General features: G+C 34.1%; 3 protein-coding genes across 8 annotated transcripts; all 3 read left to right on the forward strand.

Moving 5' to 3' along the window:
- Window positions 1-3,780: 3,780 nt before the first annotated feature.
- On the forward strand, window positions 3,781-5,584 carry LOC110622794 (acyl transferase 4). Its single transcript, XM_021767435.2, has 2 exons — window positions 3,781-4,247; window positions 4,449-5,584. Exons 1-2 carry the CDS (start codon window positions 3,837-3,839, stop codon window positions 5,304-5,306), a joined length of 1,269 nt encoding a protein of 422 aa, XP_021623127.1. The 5' UTR covers window positions 3,781-3,836; the 3' UTR covers window positions 5,307-5,584.
- Window positions 5,585-7,767: 2,183 nt separating this feature from the next.
- LOC110613698 (ABC transporter B family member 11) lies at window positions 7,768-14,292 on the forward strand. Of its 2 annotated transcripts, none has more exons than XM_021754940.2 (13): window positions 7,768-7,920; window positions 8,616-9,005; window positions 9,293-9,347; window positions 9,443-9,618; window positions 9,709-9,930; window positions 10,008-10,246; window positions 10,358-10,883; window positions 10,972-11,245; window positions 11,681-12,561; window positions 12,720-12,986; window positions 13,090-13,353; window positions 13,428-13,721; window positions 13,809-14,292. In XM_021754940.2, the coding sequence occupies exons 2-13, from the start codon at window positions 8,676-8,678 to the stop codon at window positions 14,163-14,165; spliced, it is 3,885 nt and encodes a 1,294-aa protein (XP_021610632.1). In that variant the 5' UTR covers window positions 7,768-7,920; window positions 8,616-8,675; the 3' UTR covers window positions 14,166-14,292. The 2 variants fall into 2 exon arrangements, with proteins under 2 accessions (XP_021610632.1, XP_043818196.1); XM_043962261.1 differs by lacking the exon at window positions 7,768-7,920 and adding an exon at window positions 7,969-8,280.
- Window positions 14,293-17,821: 3,529 nt separating this feature from the next.
- LOC110613706 (ABC transporter B family member 11) lies at window positions 17,822-24,637 on the forward strand. Of its 5 annotated transcripts, none has more exons than XM_021754961.2 (14): window positions 17,822-17,937; window positions 18,039-18,172; window positions 18,890-19,309; window positions 19,446-19,500; window positions 19,586-19,761; window positions 19,876-20,097; window positions 20,212-20,450; window positions 20,627-21,152; window positions 21,235-21,508; window positions 21,926-22,800; window positions 23,026-23,292; window positions 23,377-23,640; window positions 23,758-24,051; window positions 24,138-24,637. In XM_021754961.2, exons 3-14 carry the CDS (start codon window positions 18,998-19,000, stop codon window positions 24,492-24,494), a joined length of 3,861 nt encoding a protein of 1,286 aa, XP_021610653.1. In that variant the 5' UTR covers window positions 17,822-17,937; window positions 18,039-18,172; window positions 18,890-18,997; the 3' UTR covers window positions 24,495-24,637. The 5 variants fall into 5 exon arrangements, with proteins under 5 accessions (XP_021610653.1, XP_021610645.1, XP_043818198.1 ...); XM_021754953.2 differs by adding an exon at window positions 18,271-18,580 and having other exon boundaries at window positions 17,892-18,172; XM_043962263.1 differs by having other exon boundaries at window positions 17,892-18,172; window positions 18,894-19,309.
- Window positions 24,638-25,067: the final 430 nt, after the last annotated feature.

A 25,067-nucleotide genomic window follows, 5' to 3' on the forward strand; every position in this document is an offset into this window, starting at 1 on the left:
GAATAATAAATTTAAAATTAAAACATTTTAATTAAAATATAAAAATATAAAAATATTTTTTTCTGATAAAGACGAACCTGTTCAAATGAGCATACAATGGTATTGATAAGCATAATACTAAATTATTGTGGGTCAAATATATGTTGTTAGCTTTTTTTTATATAGGGATCTTAGTTTAGTTAAATTTATTATATTTAGCCTTTATTTACAGGAATTTATTCTTCTGCCTCTTCAATAACTTGAATGAGTTAACTTGTATTTTTCCTATAAATTACGTAATAATAGAAGAAGTATATACAACAATAATTATAAACATATCTATAACTCTTTATGGTATTAGAGCCCTATTAAGATTTAAACACCATTTTTTTTTCTCTTTTTCTTTATTATTACAGTTATGTTTCTTCTCCATGGCTTACAACCCACCTACTCCTTTTATTCCAATTAACGTGTTACCCTCTACTACTCCGTCCATTAAAAATCATGTTACAGTTAAACTGACCTCCTCAAACTATATTATGTGGAAAACGCAATTAAACTCTCTTCTCTATGGCTTACAATTGTTCCATCACGTTGATGGCTTGATTGATCCTCCTCCCAAACAGATTAACATCCTGTCTATCAAGAGTGGTTCATCAAAGACCAAACTATACTAGGTTGGATTATAAGCTCCCTCTCAAAATCGGTCTTATCCTAAGTTGTTGGTGCCAACACGGCTTTTGATGCCTAGAATCGTTTGAAAACCACCTATGCCTCTAGCTCTCGGGCGCAAATCAGGACCATAAAAAATGCTCTCCATTCGCTATCCAGAGATACTGACACTATTGCAAATTACATAAGTCGTGCAAAGCAGCTATTTGATCAGCTGGTTGCTCGTGATGCCCCGATTTCTGAAGATGATCTTATTGACCATATCTTGTGAGGCCTAAGCTCGAATTATAGACTATTGATGCAAAATATAGAGGCCAGCTTAACATCTATTTCCTTCGATGATCTTTTGGTCTCCTTTCTAAAGAGATGCAACTTTAGAGCTCCAATGCTTCACTTAATACACCTACTATTGCGCATTATAATAATTGTCAAAGAGGGAGAGGATGTGGTGGTAGGCGTGGAGGCTACCAATTAAACTCTGGTTGTGGATGGAATTGAAACATCAGAACTGAAGGATTCAATCTTATCTATTACAATTACGGAGGACAGGGCCACGCTTTTAATTCATATCCCAGTCTTAGATATAATAATCAAAATTCAAAACCTGCAAGTAATTACTTTTCCTCACCTACTACATCCCATAAACCGTGAATTATGGGTAGTGGCAACTCATCACTTGGATGTCTAAATTGAAAAACTTGGGCATTCATTCTGAATATTCGGGAACTGATGAAGTTGCTCTCAGTAATGGTAAAAGCTTACCTATTTCTAATATTGGTTTTAATCATATCACTCTCAATTCTTATGATTTTTCGTTAGACAATATTTTGCCTGTTATCGATTCTAATGCTTCGTCAATTTTCTATTTCTAATGATATCTCACTGGAATTCTTTCTCAACTTTTTTTGTGATAAATGACTTCTGAACGAAGCAAATACTTCACAGGTGACAAATTAAGAATAGTCTGTATGCTTTAGTCTCAAGTGCAACTTACCAACTTGCAATTTAGTCACCTTATTTATATGATATGCTCGTTTAGACCATGCCTGTTATAAAACTATTGATAAAATTCTATTGTTGAATAATTTATCTGCTTTCAATAATGTGAATAAATCTTTGTGTGAAATATGTTGTGTAGCAAATCATACAAGTTGCTTTTTTTTAATTATTCATTTGTTGTAAAAGAACCTTTAGAGCTAATTTGTTCAGATTTGTAGGGTCCTACACCTATTCCTTTATCTGATGGTTACTTATATTATGTACTATTTTTTTATCATTTTACCAAGTATACTTGGATCTCCTTTATTCATAAAAAATTTAATGTCTTTTATTGTTTTGTCAAATTTCGGACTATAGTTAAAAATTTTTTAGTAAAACAATTTCAATCAAATTAGGGTAGGGAATACTAGACACTTCAAAAATATTTGGTTGAAAATGGAATTACACAATGAAGTTCATGTCCACACACATCTAAACAAAATAGATGTGCGGAAAGAAAACACCATCACATGAACGAAACTGGCCGAGCCTACTTACTTCATGCCTCTGTATCACCAAACTTTTGAGACCATGCATTTGTTGTTGTAGTTTACACAATAAATAGACTTTTCACTTCAAATCTTCATCACAAATCACCTTATCAAATAATTTTTCAATGTAATCTGGAACATAATTTCTTACATGTTCTTGGTTGTTGCTGTTATCCTTGGTTGCGACCATGTATAAAAAATAAATTTCAGTCACGTTCAACTAAATGTGTCTTTCTTAATTACCATCTTTTACATAAAGGTTATAAATATTTTTTTTGTTTACAAATAAAATATTATTCTCACACCATATTTTATTTGATGAACGGGTTTTTCCATTCAAAGAAAGTGATTGTTAGTCCTCTGTCCTCGGTTCACCACCTCCTTTACTATCAATATTATCACTTTCCACCAAGCAACTGCCATCCATTCCTACAAATACAAGTAATTGTATCAATCTACCATTATCTTCGGTTAATGGGCCTTCTCAAATTAATCCAAGTCATATTCACAATTTACCTGCAACTCAAACACTTCCCCACAGTCTTGGTATAACCGAACCACTTTCAACTGAAACTCTTGTTATAATCGAACCCTAATGCCTTTTACTTCAAATTCACCGAATCTTCCTTTTCCACCAATACAACCTACTGCTTCAACACTACTAAGCCACAACATCTAAATAATTGAACCAATCATCATTCCATGGTAACCCGTTCAAGAATAAGAAACCTCAAACCCAAAACATATCAATCCACAGTGATTTTCACTACACCGTCTTTCTATCATGAAGTAGTTAAACTTCAAGCAATCAGTTTCATATGTTCCACATATTTAGTGTGATAATGTTTCGGCTACATATCTTGTAGCCAATTCAGTATTTCATATTAGATCAAACACCTAGAACTAGACTTCCATTTCATTCGAGATCAGACTCACAAGAAAAATCTTCGTGTCTCTTACATCTCCACAACAGACCCGCTAGCAGATATCTTGACCAAGCCTTTGTCTAAATCACAGTTTCTTGATCTAAAATTCAAATTAAAGATTATTCCCCCATCAGTTTGCGGGGAGGTGATAAATACTATTCTATAGGTCAAATATCTATTATTAGCTTTCCTTTTGTCATAGGAATTTTAGTCTAACCAAACTTATTGTATTTAGTCTTTGTTTATAGGGATTTATCCTTCTAACCTTTCAACGGCTTGAACGGGTAAATTAATATATAAGCACTTTTTAATTAAGAATACCAATTACCAAATGCGGATTTTGATGTAACATGTGAAATTGACTATTTACACTTCATTCTCATGGATAATTATTATTTAAGTTGGTTTTATTATTGATAAACTGAGTTTTACCATTTCCATTGGATCCACAGCTGCACCCTTCCTCTGGGTTTGTATATACAATATAGATATCCTTGCCTGAAGTTAACGCCTGTGACATATATAATATGAGCAATTTTGCTTGGCCAAGCTATCTTCTCTTGCTACCAAAGGAAACGTAGACTTAAAGGCCAAGCATATATCATCAACTTTATTTTTTAATTTTATAAACTAACATCTCCTCTACATCTTATGTTCTATAAAAGGTTATTATGGCTTTGCAGTGACATGGTGCTTAATAACTGTTTCTTATCGAGCATCTTATCCTTTCATGGCTTTGTCTGTAATTAGAACAAGTCGATGTCTAGTTAGGCCACTTGAGCCTACACCGTCAGAAACTCTTGATCTCTCTGTCATTGATAGATTGCCTGTCCTGAGATGCAATGCTCGGACGCTGCATGTTTTCAGAAATGGCCCTGAAGCAGCAAGAATTATAAGAGAGGCCTTGTCAAAGGCTTTGGTCCCTTACTACCCTCTTGCAGGGCGTCTCAAGGAGTCCAGCCAGGGCCAGCTTCAGATTGAATGCTCTGGTCAAGGTGTATGGTTTGTTGAGGCATCTACTACTAGTAATCTTGAATCTGTCAATTATTTTGATAATGTCACAACAATCCCCTGTGATGAACTCCTTCCTGATTATGTTCCTGAAACTGACAAAGACATCGAACCACTTGTCCAAATGCAGGTATACTTCTTGTCAGAGATAATTAATATCACCCATTGAATGAAAAGAAACTAAAAGCTTATTTAACATGTAATGTTTATATCGGGCTTGAGGTTGTTATACTTTTTAACGATAAATAACTAAGACCTATGTCAAAGCTATTTGATCCATTCGATTCTAGCTAAAAGCTGTAAGTTGTTGTTGTTTTCCATTTTTTTCTAGGTTACACAATTTGCATCTGGAGGTTTTGTGATTGGACTTATATTCTGCCATAGTATATGCGACGGCCTTGGAGCTGCACAATTCTTAAACGCAGTTGGGGAGCTAGCTAGAGGTGTTGAGCAGCTTAGCGTTTCCCCAGTTTGGTGTAGGGACTTTGCTCCAACACCACCCCAGCAAGCGAATGTCACAGCACTGCCAATACTGCCACCACCAATGCCAAATTACAGGTTAGAACATGCCAATATAGACATTTCAATTGATCAAATTACTCGGCTCAAGAAAGAATTTCACGAGTCGACGGGGAAAACTTGCTCCACGTTCGAAGTTGTAGCTGCCACATTTTGGAGACACCGAACGATTGCAATAAACCTGAAGCACAACACAAAGATGAAGCTTGTTTTCTTCGCGAATTGCCGCCAAGTCCTAGACCCTGCTTTGCCTAAAGGATTCTACGGGAATTGTTTCTTCCCAGTGACAATCACAGTTCAAGCAGAGTCTCTGGCACAAGCATCAAACATTGAAGTGATAAAACTCATACAAGAATCAAAATCTAAGCTGCCAACAGAATTTGGTAAGTATCTGAAGGGCGAGTATTTGAAAGATGGTGAGGACCCATTTGCACCGCCGCTAATCTACAGCACATTGTTCATATCAGAATGGGGTAGATTGGGATTCAATCAGGTGGATTATGGATGGGGTCCTCCAGTGCATATTGTTCCAATACAGGGCTCTAGCATCATACCTGTAGGTATTGTAGGATCGTTGCCACTGCCGGAGAAAGGCATCCGTTTGATGACTTGGTGCGTTGAGGAGGTCCATCGCCAGCACTTCATTGATCAGATGACGAAAGCTACTTGAGTCTTCATGTTCAATTCCCAAAAAAACTGTGGAAATAAAAAACTTGGAAATTAACTTGATTCCTTCTCCAAGATAACCATATGGTTAAGCTTACTCCGTGATTGCAAGCAATAATAAGCATGGAATTTGTTTGATTTTATAAAAAAAAAAAGAAAAAAAAAACTCAGGAAAATGTAAATTTTTATTTACATAAGTTTATTGATGAAAATGTAATAATTTTTCATCCGTACATTTTGCGGGTGCTGCGAGTCTGTGACTATGAAGACAGAAGTATGGGTTAAGGCTTTAGCGTTCCCAAACATGGGCTTCCGAATTTTATATTATACGACGCCGTACAATAATAAATTCGATTATTCTATCTAGACGTCCATGTGACAGGTTGAAGACGTCATGCTGCCGTTGATCCAAGGACCATCGATCTCCACGTGGCTTATTCTCGAGTGAGAAGGGGAAAAATGAAGAATAAAAGAAATAATTCTTGCTTGTGGGATGATAATTCTATGGCAAGAATTGTTGAAAAAGACAAAGTGAGTACTCATTTAGAGCGTTGAATTTAACCCTATATGTATTGATATGTATAATAACAACAGCAGAAGCAGGAAGTTGTGCCATAACAATCAGTTGATGAGAAACAACAGAAAATGCTCCATTTTGAAGGTCATGAATCGACCATTCCAGGCTTCTTTCGCATTTCGACTTTTGCTCTTCGTTTTGGTAAGGAAGGCCCATCATCCGAGTTTCCTCCACTTTTGAACTTCAATCGACCACTTCCTCCAGTTTTAAATCCAACTGCATTTATTTATTTATTTATTTTTTATGTATATAATCATCGTATTCTATATTTTTTTAATAAAATGATTAAATTGATGTAGGTAGTGAGGTGGAGTAGGTGCTATAATTTGCAGCATATTGCTGTGGTTGACAGTTAAAAAGTGAGGAAATGGAAATGTTGATGAGGAAGGAGGGACCAACCAATTATTTTGTCTGCTAAGGTCAAAATCCACTATGAAAATATTTGCTTTTTCTTAAATATATAATAATTATAATTATTCATATAAATCAAAATGATTCAAAATTTAAATTTTTCTTAAATGATTAATAGTGAAATTCATCCATTCTGACTAAAAAATGACTTACACTGAATATATTGAATAATTTAAAACCCTAAAGTTTTGATTCCTAATTCCACTGGCTGTTACTTCTTCACAAACCCTACTACCTAATTCAGTAGTATACTTAATCAACTTACCTTTAAAATTACATTTGATTTAACTCTACCTAAAATTATTGAAGGTGATGGTCATAATACAAGCCATTAAATCAATTTCATGTTTGAATTAAAGAACTATGAGTTTCAATTTAATTTTGTAATTATTAGATAGAAAATATTTAGTTTTGACACGACACTTTATTTATATTCCTTTACATACTTATGTTTTTAATAATTAATCAACCTTAATAATTGATTGTCATGACTATATTAAAAATGATTTTTATATTTAATTTTTTTATTTACAAAAAATAATTTACATTTAAAAATATTTTCAATAAAATAATTTATTTTTTACTGTTTAATTTTAATTTAAAATATAAAACTTATTAATCAATTTATATATAGAAATATTAATAAGAATTTTAAAATAAAAAAATGACTTATTCTTATTAAATGAAACGTTATTTATTTTTTTAATTAGAAAAATATTTTTTATTAATTAAAATTTTTGAGTGTTTTAAATATTAAAAAAATATTTTTATATAAAATAGTTTTTGTAAAAAAATAAACTCTAATTTTTTATTTTTAAACAAACATGATTACCGCGGATACTTTATTTATCATAATTTTCTTCCCTTTCTCATTTTTCTATATTATACATTAAAAGTATTAATTATAAAAAATAAAATTTTAAAAAATAATCACTATTGATAAAAAAATATAAATGTTTACAATAATTATATCAATATATAAATATTTAGAATGGTTTATATTTATATCAAATACTTTAAATTTTAATGTTAAATTTAAAACTTTTTAATTTATCACAATTATTGTTAAAAAAATTAAATTAAATTTAGAAAAATTAATGATAAATTATAATATATTCTATAAAATTTTATTTAACTAATAAAATAGTTTTTAAATACATATTTTATTGATTTTTTATTAATTCTATTATTTATTCCTTTTATCTTTATATAATATTTTAGATTAGTAATAAAAATTTAAAATATGAAAAATAAAAAAATTATATTTAATTTTTTAATACAAATATGAATTATTGTAAAATTTTTTTATCCAATGGTCAAATGCAAAGATAGTTTTTAAGTAATTTGAATTTAAATATTAATTAAATACTGGATTTGGTTGACAAAGGGGTAGCCCCTACGCTCGTTGGTCCCATCTGCGAAGGACTATGGTTGCTGATGAGTGAGCTGCTTCACTTTTCAAGAAGTTTAAAATAAAAAATGGTAGGTCACACTCACGAGTCATCCCCTTCAAAAATGCTTGCAGTTCAAGCAATGGAAATATCTGTATAAAATTACAATGTGCGAACAAGGCCCTGATCTCAGAAACTGAACATCTCAACTACTCTTTCCATCTTTCTTTCATTGTCAGGTAAGCAAGTACATGCTTCTCAGTGGCTTTTTCTTTTGTTAGTGTTGCCTATTCATTCTTTTTCTTTTTATTTAAGAGAAATTTGATTACTTTAATTTTGGATTAAATGGTGGGTATGGAGTTGCAGCGAACGTCTTCTCAGTGTTTGGCTTCTTTATTTCTTAATCATGAGAAAGAGACAGAGAGAAAAGTAAAGGAACAAAACAAGGAAAGATTTGATTTGATCTTTAAAAGATTATGTTTTTTCAAGAGTTTTGTTCTGTGGGATAAAACAAGTTAAGAATCTTTTTATTCAGCTATAACTCGACTTTCCGGGATTATATGGAACCACAGTTTCCAATGGAGTTCCAATTCCAGTTGGTTAGCTTTTTGTTTTTGCAGTATTTGATTATTATTTCCTTTGTTTTGCATACTGTCTAATATTAGAATAAGCAAATGACAGATATTGATTCCTTGGAGTGTAAACAAAGTCCTATTTATTTGAATCGGTTTTGTTGTTTTTTTTTTTTCTTTATTTCCTCTTTTGTTTCTTAATGGCTACTTTATTTCATTCCAAAAAATAGATGGTAACTCAACTCTGTTTTCTGGGTTTTATTTAATTTTAAATTTGCTAAGTGCTCAAGTTATGTGTCTGCATTTGCCCCTTGGTTATACTAAATTGCTGATTGAAGCCGCTATTTGTTCTTGCTCTGCAGAAGCAATATAACTGCTAAGTAGACATTTGTTCTTCATCTTTGACTCTTGAAGTTGTTGTTATGGCCGAGGAGAACGGCCTGAATGGTGTTGCAGGAACCCAAGAGGCTGGCACATCAAAAACCTATGAAGAAGAAGAGGAAAAGAATCCCGGCATAAATGGGAATTTGCAAGAGGCAAAGAAGAGCAAAGAAGACGAGAAAACTAATTCAGTTCCATTCCATAAACTCTTTTCTTTTGCAGATTCCATAGATATCCTTTTGATGATTGTGGGCACAATTGGCGCTGTTGGGAATGGGATTTCTCTCCCCCTTATGACTATATTCCTTGGAGATACAATTAATGCCTTTGGACAAAATCAGAATAAAGATGTGGTGCACGTGGTTTCAAAGGTAAACATTTTCAGCACAAGATTTAAGCAAGAGCCTGTACTCTTCTAATACAAATTCCTATTTGCATCAAAAGTATGTTAGTATTAGATAATGTGCATCTTTCTGAAGCTTAACTGGATGTTGGGCTCTAAACTTTAGCAACTAGTTCAAGCATATATTAATAATCTAGCGGATGGAAGTTAGACCATAAACTCGATGATTTTACTGATTTATTACTAAATGGGAAGATGAAATGTGCTTCTATTTAATGAGAAGATGTTGCTAATTTGTTTATTGGATGATTCTAGGTGTCCCTAAAATTTGTTTACTTGGCAGTAGCGTCTGCTGTAGCCTCGTTTCTTCGTAAGTAAAATACTCAATAGTGCTATCTTCTGTACAGGGAAATGTAGTTTGTATGAAGCGTGTGGATTAAAGAACTCTGTTTGTTGTTTTTTCAGAGGTAGCTTGTTGGATTGTCACAGGAGAGAGACAGGCTGCACGGATAAGGGGTTTGTATTTAAAAACTATACTGAGACAAGATGTAGCCTTTTTTGATAAGGAGACGAACACTGGTGAGGTCATTGGTAGAATGTCTGGCGACACTGTTCTTATACAAGATGCCATGGGAGAGAAGGTTGAACTCCTACAGAAGAACTTATACTGAATTTGTTCCACCTTTCCCTTGTATTCCTCCAATTATGTGAATCTTATTTCTTTCGTGCAGGTTGGGAAATTTCTACAGCTTGTATCAACATTTATTGGAGGCTTTGTAGTAGCATTTATCAAGGGATGGCTTCTTACAATTGTCTTGTTATCCTCTATTCCCCTGCTAGTCTTAGCTGGTGCAGCCATGTCTATCAGTATAGCTAGGATGGCTTCCCGCGGACAAAATGCTTATGCAAAAGCTGCAACTGTAGTTGAGCAGACTATAGGTTCAATCAGAACCGTAAGTAGACATAGCAGTATTAGACATGCTTGGAAAATAAATTTAAAGTCTATGCTCATTGCTTTATTTTAAACCAGGTTGCATCATTTACTGGGGAGAAGCAAGCTATAAGTAACTACAAGAAAAACCTGGTTACTGCTTATAATTCAGGTGTTAATGAGGGCTTAGCTACAGGATTAGGGCTTGGTGTTCTCATGCTAATCATATTTTGTAGTTATGCTTTGGCAATATGGTTTGGTGGAAAGATGATACTGGAGAAGGGATACACAGGGGGCAGTGTACTTAATGTAATCATTGCTGTGTTGAGTGGTTCCATGTAAGTTCCTTTCTGAAGCAAAAACACAAATAGAGTGAATGAATAAGTGCAATATTTTATTTGATGCTGATCACTTGTTGGAATTCTGAATTTCACATATGGATGCTTCAGGTCCCTGGGGCAGGCATCTCCTTGCATGAGTGCATTTGCTGCTGGGCAAGCTGCAGCTTATAAAATGTTTGACACTATCAGCAGAAAGCCAGAGATAGATGCTTATGACACAAGGGGAAAGATATTGGATGACATCCATGGAGATATAGAGTTGCGAGATATACATTTCAGTTATCCAGCCAGACCTGATGAGCAAATATTTAGTGGGTTCTCTCTCTTCATCGCAAGTGGCACAACCACAGCTTTGGTTGGACAAAGTGGAAGCGGGAAGTCAACTGTCATCAGTCTGATTGAGAGATTTTATGATCCACAAGCTGGTGAAGTTCTTATTGATGGCATCAACCTCAAAGAGTTCCAGCTAAAGTGGATTAGGGAAAAAATTGGACTGGTCAGCCAAGAACCTGTGTTGTTTACAGCCAGCATTAGGGATAATATTGCATATGGAAAAGATGGAGCAACAACGGAGGAGATAAGAGCTGCAGCTGAACTTGCCAATGCTGCCAAATTCATTGATAAACTACCTCAGGTACAAAACAGCTTCCTGTTAAACAGTATTTTTTTTTTTCTTTATTTTTGGATCATTTTCAGTTTGACCTTCGAATTTCATCCTGCAGGGGCTAGACACCATGGCAGGTGAACATGGAACTCAGCTATCTGGAGGACAGAAGCAAAGAATTGCAATAGCGAGAGCCATCCTAAAAGATCCACGGATTTTACTTTTAGATGAAGCTACAAGTGCACTTGACGCAGAATCAGAAAGGATAGTTCAGGAGGCATTGGACAGGATTATGGTCAATCGAACAACAGTTATTGTTGCCCATCGTCTGAGTACAATTAGGAATGCTGATGTAATTGCTGTTATCCACCGTGGAAAGATGGTTGAAAAAGGTATCTTATGTTTAGACTCTGAGCATACTTTCTGACATATACAGCAAACTCAAATTTGCTTGTCATCTATTGCTGAAGTTTTTATTGCCTAATTGGTTATATATTGTCTTCACATTGTCACATATCCACTGCATGCAGCTTCAAACTCTGAAATCATTTGTTTCATGAGTTCTTGATGCTTATCCACGATTGTGATTCATTTTGCAAAACTCCTAGTTGTTTACTTGATTTTCCATAAAAATTTAACAAGGCTGTGCTTTCTTGCAATTTTCACTAATTTCTACAGCTAATTAGTTGTGAAAATATGAACTTTGTATAGGAAATTGTCCTAATTAGATGTAAAATTTTTATTTCTCAGGGCTTCAATTTATTCCTGTGATTGTGATCCACAATTTGAAATGAAATATAAATTTAATATATTTTTTGTTTGATTAGGCTCACATTCAGAGCTACTCTCGGATCCTGAAGGAGCATACTCTCAACTTATACGATTACAAGAGGTAAACAAAGATTCAGAACAAGCAACAGAGGACCATAAAAGATCAAATCTTTCTTCTGAATCATTTAGACAGTCAAGTCAAAGAATTTCACTGCAACGATCCATCAGTCGGGAATCATCTGGAGTAGGAAATAGCAGTCGCCATTCATTCTCAGTATCATTTGGCTTACCTACAGGAATTAATGTCACTGAAAATTCCCAGGAAAAAAACGAAGTTTCTCCACCGCAAAAAGAAATTCCAGAAGTCTCAATCCGTAGGCTTGCATATCTCAACAAGCCTGAGATTCCGGTGCTTACAATTGGAACTATAGCCGCATGCATCAACGGTATCATATTTCCAATTTTTGGCATACTCATTTCTAGAGTGATTAAATCATTTTACGAACCACCTCATGAATTAAGAAAGGACACGAAATTCTGGGCATTTATTTTTATGATAATTGGGGTGGCATCATTTTTGGTACTTCCATCGCAATTTTATTTCTTCGGTGTGGCCGGAAATAGACTAATTCAACGGATTCGAACGATTTGCTTCGAGAAGGTAGTTCATATGGAGGTTGGTTGGTTTGATGATCCTGAGCATTCAAGTGGTGCAATTGGTGCCAGGCTTTCAGCAGATGCAGCGGTAGTTCGTGCTCTGGTCGGAGATGCACTAGCTCAGCTGGTCCAGAATATTGCATCGGCAGTGGCAGGTCTAGTCATTGCCTTCACTGCAAGTTGGCAATTGGCCTTCATTATTCTTGTACTACTTCCTCTCATAGGAATCAATGGATACGTTCAAGTGAAGTTCATGAAGGGTTTCAGTGCAGATGCAAAGGTATACTTCTCATCTTGTATTTCATTTGCTCATGCATTGAAAAAAGAATAAGGAAAATATTCTATTATTGCTATTTTTTTGTGTGTGTCAAAGCTAGGGTCTCTTCTTATATACTTATATCATATCATAAAATATAATGTAAATCTGAATGTCTGCAGATGATGTATGAGGAAGCAAGCCAAGTAGCAAATGATGCAGTAGGGAGTATAAGAACTGTTGCCTCTTTCTGTGCAGAAGAAAAGGTGATGCAACTGTACAAAAAGAAATGCGAAGGCCCTTTGAAGACAGGAGTAAGGCAAGGCCTTATTAGTGGAATAGGATTTGGTGTGTCTTTCTTTTTCCTGTTCTCTGTCTATGCAACTAGTTTCTATGCAGGAGCTCAACTTGTTAAGCATGGGAAAACAACTTTCTCGGATGTGTTTCAAGTGGGTATCTCTTTCTTATTTCTTTAGTTTTTCTTGAAAGATGTTCAAGGCTTCCTAAACATTAGCTGTTTTCTGATGTTGATTTCATGCATCCACTTTGCAGGTTTTCTTTGCTTTAACCATGGCAGCTATTGGAATTTCTCAATCAAGTTCATTTGCTCCTGATTCCGCCAAGGCTAAGAATGCTGCTGCTTCCATATTTTCAATTATTGACCGAAAGTCAAAGATAGATCCAAGTGATGACTCAGGAATGACAGTTGAGAATGTGAGAGGAGAAATTGAGCTTCGTCATGTAAGCTTCAAGTACCCATCAAGACCAGATGTTCAAATTTTCCGAGACCTGAGCTTGGCTATTCATTCGGGCAAGGTAATGAATCCTGTTTTATATTCCTTCTATTGCATATAAGGAGAAGACAACAAAAACAAATTTTTTGCTTTCAGACTGTGGCTCTAGTTGGAGAAAGTGGAAGTGGAAAATCAACTGTCATCTCACTGTTACAAAGATTTTATGATCCCGAATCAGGTCATATAACTCTTGACGGAGTTGAAATTCAAAGGCTGCAACTCAAGTGGTTGAGGCAGCAAATGGGGCTAGTGAGCCAAGAGCCAGTCTTGTTTAACTATACAATCCGAGCCAATATTGCTTATGGGAAGGATGGAGATGCAACTGAGGCAGAAATCATAGCTGCATCAGAGAAAGCCAATGCACACAAGTTCATCAGTAGCTTGCAACAGGTTAGAACTTAGAAGAAACATATGTATCATTTTATTTAGATTCTTGCTGCTTAATGCTGTCTGTCGTTTTATGACTGTGAAATGCAGGGATATGATACTGTAGTAGGAGAGCGAGGAGTCCAGTTATCTGGAGGGCAGAAACAAAGAGTAGCCATTGCTCGTGCTATAATCAAAAGTCCAAAGATACTGCTATTAGATGAGGCAACAAGTGCTCTAGATGCAGAATCTGAGAGAGTGGTTCAAGATGCATTAGACCGAGTAATGGTGAACAGGACTACAGTGGTTGTAGCCCATCGATTATCTACAATAAAGAATGCAGATGTTATTGCAGTTGTTAAAAATGGAGTAATTGTAGAGAAAGGAAAGCATGAGAATTTGATCAATATGAGAGATGGTTTCTATGCTTCCTTAGTGGCACTTCACATGAGTGCCTCAACCGCATAGAGTTAGCAGCCATTTCTTTTTCCTTGTGAGCACTATACTTTTTAATGTGAAAAATGTGCAAGCGTTTCTGGTAAACAACCACTGATCCATTATAAATATTAAACGTCATGGATGACGCCTATTTGGCTACTGACCTGCTGTGGTTTTCACTTTTCAGCTGTCACAGGCATAATCAACATAACACTTAACCCCATTAGCAATTAAATTATGATTATTTGCTAAAGCCTTGTACTTTGTTAACTGAAGAATTAAGGCAGACAAAGAAATAGTGATGGGCTACAACTTAATGTATATTTTAATCAAGCTTGACCATGATTCATAATTTCCGTAGCAAGGAAGGCAAAGCTTGCGGCACATGTGACTTGGTTGGTTTTCGAAACTGAAAGATATCAACGTCTAGAAGGAAGATCAGGATAAAGATTGTTTATTAATTACATTTCTTAACAACTCTTCTGAAAGGAACTTCCAACTAAAATTTGACCAGTTCTACAATCACACTCACAGGTTACCAAATACTAATAACGTGAATCACCGTATATTATTTAATTTTTAGTTAATTTTTTAAAAATATAATAATTGATTTTGGTATATACTCTTTTATCAGAACTAAACCAACGTTTCAGGAAATAATGCCATTTCAAACCTTTTCTTTTATCTCTTCTTATTTGTCATTTTTGCTCAAGTGGGATTCTGCGGCAGTTTATCTCTTTGCCTGGCTGAATAATTTCGGTGGAATCCTTGGAATAAAGGATTTGCAGTAATATATTTAGCTTTTACTTTTTATTTAAAATATTTTTTAACTTATAAATCAATTTGAACTTAAGTAAATGCCTAGTTAAATTACATAAAAATAACTTGGTATTTAAGAAAATTTAGAAAAATATACCATCCGTCTTATAAATCTTATCCATCTTTTATTTTTTAATTATTTTAAAATTTTTTCTTTTTTTACTATAATAACATATAAATCTTCATTTAATTTTATATTATTTTTAAAAAATTTCTCAACATATTTTTAATATTTAATAAAATTTAATATTTTTAATATAAATATATATAATAAATATTAAAGAAATAATTTTTTATAATATATATAAAAAGATAAAATGAATAAAAATTATAAGATGGAGAGAGTAATATTTTATTTCAATAGGTATTATAAAATAAAAAAATCTAATTTTTCCTATTTAAAAAAAAATCTTTTAATTTATAAGTGAAATCAAACACCAAATTACTTATAAGATTTTCTTGACTAATTTTTTGGTTGCGATTATGAGTTTTTATTTATAAAATAGGTATGACTCCCTTGCAAGGCAAATTCAATGACCTGACCTCTAATTTTTTATTAGTTCAATATTTTTTTAATAAAAAGAAACTGTTTTTATTGATAATGTTTAGGAAAAATTGAACATCTAAATTCAAAACTAATCTAGTCAATTTGCCACTCCATATAATCCAAATTAAAATTTAATATATTAAAATTTTATGAAAAATATTTTTTAATAAAATAATTTATTTTTTATTATTTAATTTTAATTTAAAAAATAAAATATATTATAAAAAAGTTTTAATAAGATTCTCACAGTACATTTTTTAAAAAAAGTTATTTTTTAAAAATAATTTAATATTTCTTTTAATTTAAAAAATATTTTTTATTAATTAATTTTTTTAAATATTTCAAATTAAAAAATATATAAAATATTTTCTTTTAAAATATTTTTTATAAAATAAATGGGCACTAATTTCTAAATGACAGTTACTATATATTTACTTCAAATACTTAATCGTTAAAATATTTAATTTATCTTCAATTTGATTGAAATTTAAATTCATATATTTTTTTAAACATACCGAGCAATGTATTTTATCTAAATTTTTTTCAAAAAAAATTAAATCTACAAAATCAATAATTCAACTAATCTTCCAATTATTTTGGTGATGCAGGCCTGAATCAATAATTCAACAAAGTAACAACTCATTTCACCTAAATTTCAGTTATGCCAGCGAAAAATATCTATGCTATATACGGTAATAATATATAATTTCTATTTTTTTAATTTAATATCTTAATTATAATTAAAATTTCATTTCTTCTCCAATTTAAATTTTAAACGATAAAAATTATTGGATGATATATAAGCAATCAGCTATCACGATATGTATCTTTTGTTATTAGTTAGGTTTAAGAGATCTTTCTCAACTCGATCAAATAATATTAAACACAGTTATAAGCAGTGTTGATATAATAGTGACTGACGCACTCATAAGTTTAATATTTAAATAAATTTAAAAAATTTAAAATTTTATTTCTCTAATTTTTATTTAAAAAAATATATAATAATGTCACAAATAAATTATGATTAGCTAACAATTCACCATTAATAAACTTATTTTTAAGAGATTTTTAATAATATTATTTTTTTATAAGCTAATTTAGAAAGTTTATTTCGTTGAAATATTTCTCAGAAGAGTTTTTTTCTTTAAAATAATTTTGTTGGGAAAAGAGATTGTCTTGAAAATTTAAAAAAAAATTAGAAAAATCTAAAAAAGAATTGAACAAACACTTTTTTTTATAGTAAAAGTTATATTTATTTGTTATGAGTTGTTTATTTCCATGTAAATCTTAAAATTGAAACTATTTAATTTATAGCAATTTACTTACCATATGAATAATAAAGTGGCGAAATGATTATATTAATTAATTATTCTTAAATAAATAATTTAATTATTTAATTATTAAATAGTATAATTCTATTAATTGATGTGACATAATTTTTAATTAATTGATCTCATATGATAAAATATTAATTAGTATTATTGAAAAGGAACTCATTAGTTTCAGGAATCCTAACCTTAGTTAATAAAATAACGATAATATATATATAAAAACTTAATCCCACCAACTATTGCGAGGCAATCTTGAGATGATTACCCTGCAAAAAAGGGAGCATCTTTTTGTGCTGATACTCACTCCAATAGCACTCGTCTTCACTGGTGCAACAACTTTATGCAGACATAATATAATATCCAAACTAACGTCTGTTCAGGAATTAAGAAGCACAATCCTGCCCATAATGAATATATTCTCGTTGCTTATTACTTTCTTTACATTTGATATTCTTGCAAGCTTACCTGTCTTCCAATTAGAGCACAATTATATGTAATTATTAGTAGCAATATAAAGCTTACGTGCATGCCGTGCATACCGCCATAAGGGAATATGGTGGTTCTCACATGCAGAATCCTGAAGAGATGAGGCCTACTAATTTCTTTATTTGAGATTTTTTACGTGTTAGGTTGTCCAACACAGTGGTCCACTACCTCCTCCACCACCGTACTGGAAAGGAAATTAAAGAAGCACAAGGCAATTTTCTATACCATAAATGCATGCATCCTCTTCAGTTGACAAAATTGAAGAAAATTAACACACAACGGATTATTCTAATGCACTTGAACAATTGTTCAACTTCATAGTCATATCACCATTGTATTCTATGCATATTAATTAAAATTATTAAATATAATACTTCTACAAAAAAAAAAAAAAAAGAAGCAAGGTTGCTTGCTTTCTTTCTTATACAGCAAGCCTATTCATGTAAAAAAATAAAATATAAAATAGTATTTAATTCAATAAATTTTATTTTATTCCACTAAGCGTTAAGCTTTGCAGCCGCAGGTTTAAATAAGACTCCAGAACTCGTGAGGCAGGAGCTAGATATAACCTGCAGATGGGCAGTAGAATTGTATCAAGTTCATTGGATTCTTTCTTCTGGTAAGTGTAAATGCTTTCTCGAGGGAGATTCTTTTTCGCATTTTCTTTCTCGTTTCTTTGCTACTTTCTTGATCTTGGTCGTCCTACGATGTATGTAAAAGCGAGGACTGAGAGGAGAAGCTCTTTTTGGTTTATACATTCAATTGGCCTGCCGATTGTTCTCGTAGAATTAAAAGGCCTCTAAAGAAGGAAGATTGAGGAGATTTACCTGCCATTTTAATGCAAAAGAAAAAAGGTAAACAATAAGATTCAAATCCTTACCTTTATGGATATAGTGAGATAAAAAAAAAAAAAATCATAAAACCCTAGTCCGTATCTTTTGATGTTGATTAGGGATGGAGATAATTTGGGCGGCTCCATCACTTACGGATCACTTCCGTTTTCATTTATTTAATGGATACTTAGCCATAACTTGCAAAAAAGGGTATTTATGTCCTTTTAATGCTACTTTCTTTTTTTTTCAACTCTGAATCGCTTTTGCTCGTGAAGCGTGTCAAACTTTTGATGGCATGCGTGTGGCTTTGACATGCCTTTTCTTATTCTTAGTAATTTTTTTCTCCACTCTGGAGGCTGCACCGTAGTTTTCACCTGCTATGAGATAATAAATAAATCATTCAAGAACCTCAGCAACTGCAGTGAAAAGGTATTTGATCCCGCCACTGAATATCTATGGACATGAATGCATGTGCACACACAGAATCTTGAGTGAGTTGGGCATGGTTACTGTTTCCTTTTTGTCTCAGGCATCCTTGCTTTAATTAAAGACACAGAAGTGGCTTTTTTGTTTTTTAATTTTTTTTATTGGACTGATCATTCGTCATTGTTTGGCATTAGGTGAAATCTTAAACCATCCCTTTTGTTTACGATTCTTTTGTTTTCTATATCCGGCCATGACCGGCTGTAATTACTAGTGTAGTAATTTGACACTGTTTTCTGTTGCTTGTGCTGTAAGTTAGTTATTAGGTTTGATAGGGATGGCTTCTGCGGCTTCAAGTTAAATTCTCCGGAAAACTCTGTGCCCTTCTGATACTAAATCTGAGGTTCCCATCTTGGTATCTGTATGATGGCTGAGGAAAACGGCAATCCCAATATACAGGAGGCCAACAGCTCAAATTCTCAGGTGGTGGTGGAGGAGAAAGACTCTAGCCCCAGTAGAAGCAAAGAAAATGGCAAAGAGAAACCTAAGACCGTTCCTTTTCTTAAGCTCTTCTCGTTTGCAGATTCTATTGATATCTTGTTGATGATTACTGGCACAGTTGGTGCTTTTGGGAATGGAGCGTCTATGCCTCTCATGTCATTGCTAATGGGGCAAATGGTTGATTCCTTCGGAAAAAATCAGGCAGACAAGGATATACTTCATATAGTTTCCAAGGTAAAATTAAATTAATAGTCGTTGGCCATGATATTTTCCATGGAAATTCAGATTCTAAATTCTGTTCTTTCTCTTGGGATGTCTTGGAATTGTTCATGTGAACATGTTACTGATTTGATACTTGCAAGTTCTTCAGGTCTCTCTAAAATTTGTCTACTTGGCAATTGGAGCTGCAGCAGCAGCCTTTCTACGTAAGTTCATCTCGTGCTCAAAATACAAACAGAAGTCCTAAATTTACTGTCAATTAAAAAGAAATCCTGTTTTTGTTGTTTGCAGAGGTGACCTGCTGGATGGTCACAGGGGAAAGACAGGCAGCGAGAATAAGAAGTTATTATTTGAAAACTATACTGAGACAAGATATTGCTTTCTTTGATAAGGAAACAAATACTGGAGAGGTTGTTGGCAGAATGTCTGGTGATACTGTTCTTATACAAGATGCAATGGGTGAAAAGGTAGTATATTGCTGCAACTTTATTGCCTCCGCCAGCAGGGGAATATTATGGTGAATTTCATTTATCTTGCTCATCTAATCCTGGGAAGAATTTATGTCTGCTTGTTGCGTGCAGGTTGGAAAATTTCTGCAGCTGATGGCGACATTCATTGGGGGTTTTGTTATAGCATTTGCCAAAGGATGGATGCTTGCCCTTGTCATGTTAGCTGCTATTCCCCTGTTAGTGCTAGCTGGTGCAACTGTGTCGATTTTGGTATCCAGGATGGCAACTCGTGGACAAAATGCTTATGCAGAAGCAGCTACTGTAGTAGAGCAGACAATTGGCTCAATTAGAACAGTATGTTACGTGAACAAAAGGATGTTTGAAAAATATAAGAATTTGTCTTTCAATGAACTATTTTTAATTTGCCACTTATTTTTGTTAGAAGTATGATACTATTTCGTATTCCAGGTCGCATCATATACGGGAGAGAAACGAGCCATTAGCGCTTACAACAAGTATCTCCAAATTGCTTACAAATCAGGAGCTCATGAAGGTTTTGCTTCTGGAGTAGGCATTGGCGTAGTTATGCTAGTTGTATTCAGTAGCTATGGCATGGCTGTATGGTTTGGTGCAAAGATGATATTGGAAAAAGGATATAGTGGAGGACAAGTTATTAATGTGATTGTTGCTGTCTTGACTGGTTCAATGTGAGTTCAGTTCTTTTTTTAAGTGTTGTTCTAAATGCATACATATGCTGGTGTTTTATACAAATCTTCTTTCATGTATCATTTTTTAAAGTGCATTTTGAATGCGTAGATATGCTGAGCATTTATAGAAAAGCTTCTTTCATAAATCATATTGTTTGTTGCTTGCATTTTTGCAGGTCCCTCGGGCAGACATCTCCATGTATGAGTGCATTTGCTTCCGGTCAAGCTGCAGCATATAAAATGTTTGAGACTATTAATAGGAAGCCAGAGATAGATGCTTATGATATGAGTGGGAAAGTACTGGATGATGTCCGTGGAGATATAGAATTAAGAGATGTATATTTTAGTTATCCAGCCAGACCAGATGAGGAGATATTCAGTGGATTCTCTCTTTCCATCCCAAGTGGAACTACTGCAGCTTTGGTTGGGCATAGTGGGAGTGGGAAATCAACAGTAATCAGTCTGATAGAGAGATTTTATGATCCAAAATCTGGTGAAGTTCTTATAGATGGCATTAACATCAAAGAATTTCAACTTAAGTGGATTAGAGAAAAAATTGGCCTTGTCAGTCAGGAACCTGTATTGTTTAGTTCTAGCATCAAGGACAATATTGCATATGGGAAGGAGGGTGCAACTATTGAAGAGATACGATCTGCAGCTGAACTTGCTAATGCTGCAAAATTTATTGATAAACTACCTCAGGTTCTAAGTTATTGCCTATTTGTCGATGAAAAGTGCTGTTTGTTTTAAGGTCATATGAATTTCTGATTTTGTGTTTTTCCAGGGAATTGACACCATGGTTGGTGAGCATGGAACTCAGCTTTCTGGTGGGCAGAAGCAGAGAATTGCAATTGCAAGAGCAATCCTGAAGAATCCTCGAATTTTACTTTTAGATGAAGCTACAAGTGCACTTGATGCAGAATCTGAGAGGGTAGTGCAAGAAGCATTAGACAGGATTATGCTTGACCGAACTACTGTTATTGTTGCCCATCGTTTGACCACTGTCAGGAATGCTGATATAATTGCTGTCATCCATCGAGGAAAGATGGTCGAAAAAGGTATATCTAAAAGTAATAGCCATTGAATATACATTCTCAAATAGACATGTAGTGCATTATCCAGTAAGCAAGTCGATTTTTTCTTTTGTTTCTTTCGTTGCTTGTTTCTAAAGATTTTGATTTTGAGTTGTTCTCTGGTGTTGTTATTCTTTGGACTCCATTTTTGGTTATTTTCAAAGTGCTCAAATTATGACATATAGCTTTTCAGTAAATAATTGTATGATTTCCATGCAGTAGTTTTACACCGTTCAATTCCTGAAGCTTTCCATCCTAAATTTAGCATGGTTCAGGAATCTATGTACGATTTTTTTTTACTGTATAAAGTAAAATGTATGCCTAGTAAGTCTTACAGAAATTTGAATTTTATGATGTGATCATGTCAGGGAGAAAAGTTTTGACATTATTGTCAATTTCCAGGTACGCATTCAGAATTACTGGAGGATACTGATGGAGCTTACTCTCAGCTAATACGATTGCAGGAAGTAAACAAAGAGTCAGAACAAGCACCAAATGATTGCAGCAGGTCAGAAATTTCTGTGGAATCATTTAGACAGTCAAGTCAAAGAAGGTCATTGCGACGTTCCATAAGTAGGGGATCATCAAGAAATAGCAGCCACCATTCGCTGTCGCTCTCATTTGGTTTACCCACAGGACTCAATGGCCCTGAAAATGACCTTGAAGATATAGAAGACCTTCCATCAAAAGAAAAATATCCAGAGGTTCCAATCCGCCGCCTTGCATATCTCAACAAGCCAGAACTTCCAGTTCTTATTGTTGGAACTATTGCTGCAAGTATCAACGGTACAATACTTCCAATTTATGGTATACTAATTTCAAAAGCAATCAAAACATTTTTCGAACCACCTCATGAACTGAGAAAGGATTCAAAATTCTGGGCACTAATGTTCACAACCCTTGGTGTGGCGTCATTTTTGGTGTATCCGTTCAGAACTTACTTCTTTTCTGTAGCTGGGTCCAAGTTAATACAACGGATCAGGTCTATGTGTTTTGAGAAGGTGGTCCACATGGAGATTGGTTGGTTTGATGAGCCTGAGCACTCAAGTGGTGCAATTGGTGCTAGGCTCTCTGCAGATGCTGCCACAGTGCGAGCCCTAGTCGGAGATGCATTAGCTCAGTTGGTTCAAAACATTGCAACAGCAGTGGCTGCTATGGTCATTGCTTTCACTGCAAGTTGGCAACTAGCACTCATTATCCTTGCACTAATCCCTCTGATAGGTGTCAATGGAGTAGTCCAAGTGAAGTTCATGAAAGGATTCAGTGCAGATGCAAAGGTATGCTCTAAAGGCAATGAGCCTGACTTGGCTGCGACAAGCTGCATTCAATCCAGGGGAAAATAAATAAGTAAATAAATAGTTCATGATTAAAGAAACTGAATCCTCATCAATGTTGTCTGTCAAGCTGAGATTTTCGCTAGGCCATATTAAGACTTGCTATATGACAGTGTCCTATAAATTCACTTATTTTGTTTCCTAAGACATGAATCTTACTGGCTGCAGGTTATGTACGAGGAAGCAAGCCAAGTTGCAAATGATGCAGTTGGGAGTATAAGAACGGTTGCTTCTTTCTGTGCTGAAGAGAAGGTGATGCAACTATATGAAAAGAAATGTGAAGGCCCCATGTGGACAGGAGTAAGGCTAGGATTGGTCAGCGGCGTAGGATTTGGATTGTCCTCCTTCTTTTTGTTCTGTTTCTATGCAACTAGTTTCTATGCGGGAGCAAGACTAGTTGAGGGTGGCCACATAACATTTGCAGATGTTTTTCAAGTGAGTTTATCTTTCATATTAATCAATTTTTTCCCCATTACCGCATATTTTCCATTGATTTTAAATCACTTTTTCATCTTGCAGGTTTTCTTTGCTTTGACTATGGCGGCCGTAGGAATTTCTCAGTCAAGTTCCATGGGTACCGATTCCACCAAAGCGAAGGCTGCTGCTGCTTCTGTATTTGCAATCATAGACAGGCAATCAAAGATAGACCCTAGTGATGAGTCAGGAACAACAATAGAGAATGTAAGGGGAGAAATTGAGCTTCATCATGTAAGCTTTAAGTATCCATCTAGACCAGACATTCAAATTTTCCGGGACCTCAGCTTAACTATTCGTTCTGGAAAGGTAACTTCTGTCTAATATTGTGCATCCCATTTCTTTCAGCCAAATAGCACATGACAAAGGGAATTGCAAATGAGTAATACATTAGAATAATATTGATCGGTTTCTATTTTGTTTCAGACTGTTGCTTTGGTTGGAGAAAGTGGGAGTGGTAAATCAACAGTAATTGCATTGTTACAAAGATTTTATGATCCCAATTCAGGACATATCACACTTGATGGAGTTGAAATTCAGAAACTGCAACTGAGGTGGTTACGGCAGCAGATGGGGCTAGTAAGCCAAGAGCCTGTTCTATTCAATGACACAATCCGTGCCAACATTGCGTATGGAAAGGAAGGAGATGCTACTGAGGCAGAAATTATAGCGGCAGCAGAATTGGCCAATGCCCACAATTTCATCAGTAGTTCACAACAGGTAAACTTTCAAACACCATCTTTAATTTCTTCACAAAATTTTCATTATTGATGTTAGACTAAAGTAAATTGCCAATGCAAGAGCAGGGGTATGAAACTGCAGTGGGGGAGAGAGGAGTCCAGTTGTCGGGGGGACAGAAGCAAAGGGTAGCCATAGCTCGTGCCATAGTCAAGAGTCCAAAGATATTGCTATTAGATGAGGCCACCAGTGCATTAGATGCAGAATCAGAGAGGGTGGTTCAAGATGCACTAGACCGAGTTATGGTGAACAGGACAACTGTGGTGGTAGCTCATCGTTTATCCACAATAAAGAATGCAGATGTTATAGCAGTAGTTAAGAATGGAGTGATTGTGGAGAAAGGAAGGCATGAGACTCTGATCAACATCAAAGATGGTTTCTACGCCTCCTTAGTAGCACTACACACGAGTGCTCAAACTGCATAAGCTATATTTTCAATTTTTGTTTATGGTGTAGAGACGAGAGTTATCTACCCTACCCGTATAACGGAACTTCAAATGTAAATTTTGCTTCTCTTCTCCTTTTTCTTTTTTCCAATTAATAAATATATGTAATGTGTTTTTTGATATATTACCTGGAGCAAAAATAAGTTTTCTATAAAGAGATTTTTCCTTAAAGAGTCTCCAGAATAAATTTATTTAATGGTCGCCGGTGACGTTTTGTTAGATTTTTTTTTCTGCTTTTATCCATTATGACCATATTTTTATTCCCATCACTAATAGTTAGCTTTTTTACCTTTTTCTTTTAACGAAGAATGTGATTTACTCAATTTTATGTAATAATCATAATAATAATAGTAGTAATAATAATTATTTTATTGTAAAATATCAAATAAAATTTAGTAATTTTGTTATTACCACTAATTAATATTTGATTTTTATATTTATTAATGATAAAATTTAAATTAAATTTATACACATCTGTACTTATGAATTATAATTGCAAAAATATATCCTTTTTAGTCATTGATATATGCTAATTCAAATCTTACGTTTCAA

This window comes from Manihot esculenta, chromosome 1, assembly GCF_001659605.2.
Source record: "Manihot esculenta cultivar AM560-2 chromosome 1, M.esculenta_v8, whole genome shotgun sequence".
NCBI classification, from domain to species: domain Eukaryota; kingdom Viridiplantae; phylum Streptophyta; class Magnoliopsida; order Malpighiales; family Euphorbiaceae; genus Manihot; species Manihot esculenta.

Excerpts from the sequence above, each read along its gene's own strand:
- LOC110622794 (XM_021767435.2), top strand. The coding sequence starts at position 3,837 with ATGGCTTTGTCTGTAATTAGAACAAGTCGATGTCTAGTTAGGCCACTT. Across the intron at positions 4,248-4,448 it reads AACCACTTGTCCAAATGCAG|GTTACACAATTTGCATCTGG; the intron begins GTATACTTCTTG and ends ATTTTTTTCTAG.
- LOC110613698 (XM_021754940.2), top strand. The coding sequence starts at position 8,676 with ATGGCCGAGGAGAACGGCCTGAATGGTGTTGCAGGAACCCAAGAGGCT. Across the intron at positions 9,348-9,442 it reads TGCTGTAGCCTCGTTTCTTC|AGGTAGCTTGTTGGATTGTC; the intron begins GTAAGTAAAATA and ends TTGTTTTTTCAG. Across the intron at positions 10,247-10,357 it reads GCTGTGTTGAGTGGTTCCAT|GTCCCTGGGGCAGGCATCTC; the intron begins GTAAGTTCCTTT and ends TGGATGCTTCAG.
- LOC110613706 (XM_021754961.2), top strand. The coding sequence starts at position 18,998 with ATGATGGCTGAGGAAAACGGCAATCCCAATATACAGGAGGCCAACAGC. Across the intron at positions 21,509-21,925 it reads AGGAAAGATGGTCGAAAAAG|GTACGCATTCAGAATTACTG; the intron begins GTATATCTAAAA and ends GTCAATTTCCAG. Across the intron at positions 22,801-23,025 it reads GATTCAGTGCAGATGCAAAG|GTTATGTACGAGGAAGCAAG; the intron begins GTATGCTCTAAA and ends TACTGGCTGCAG.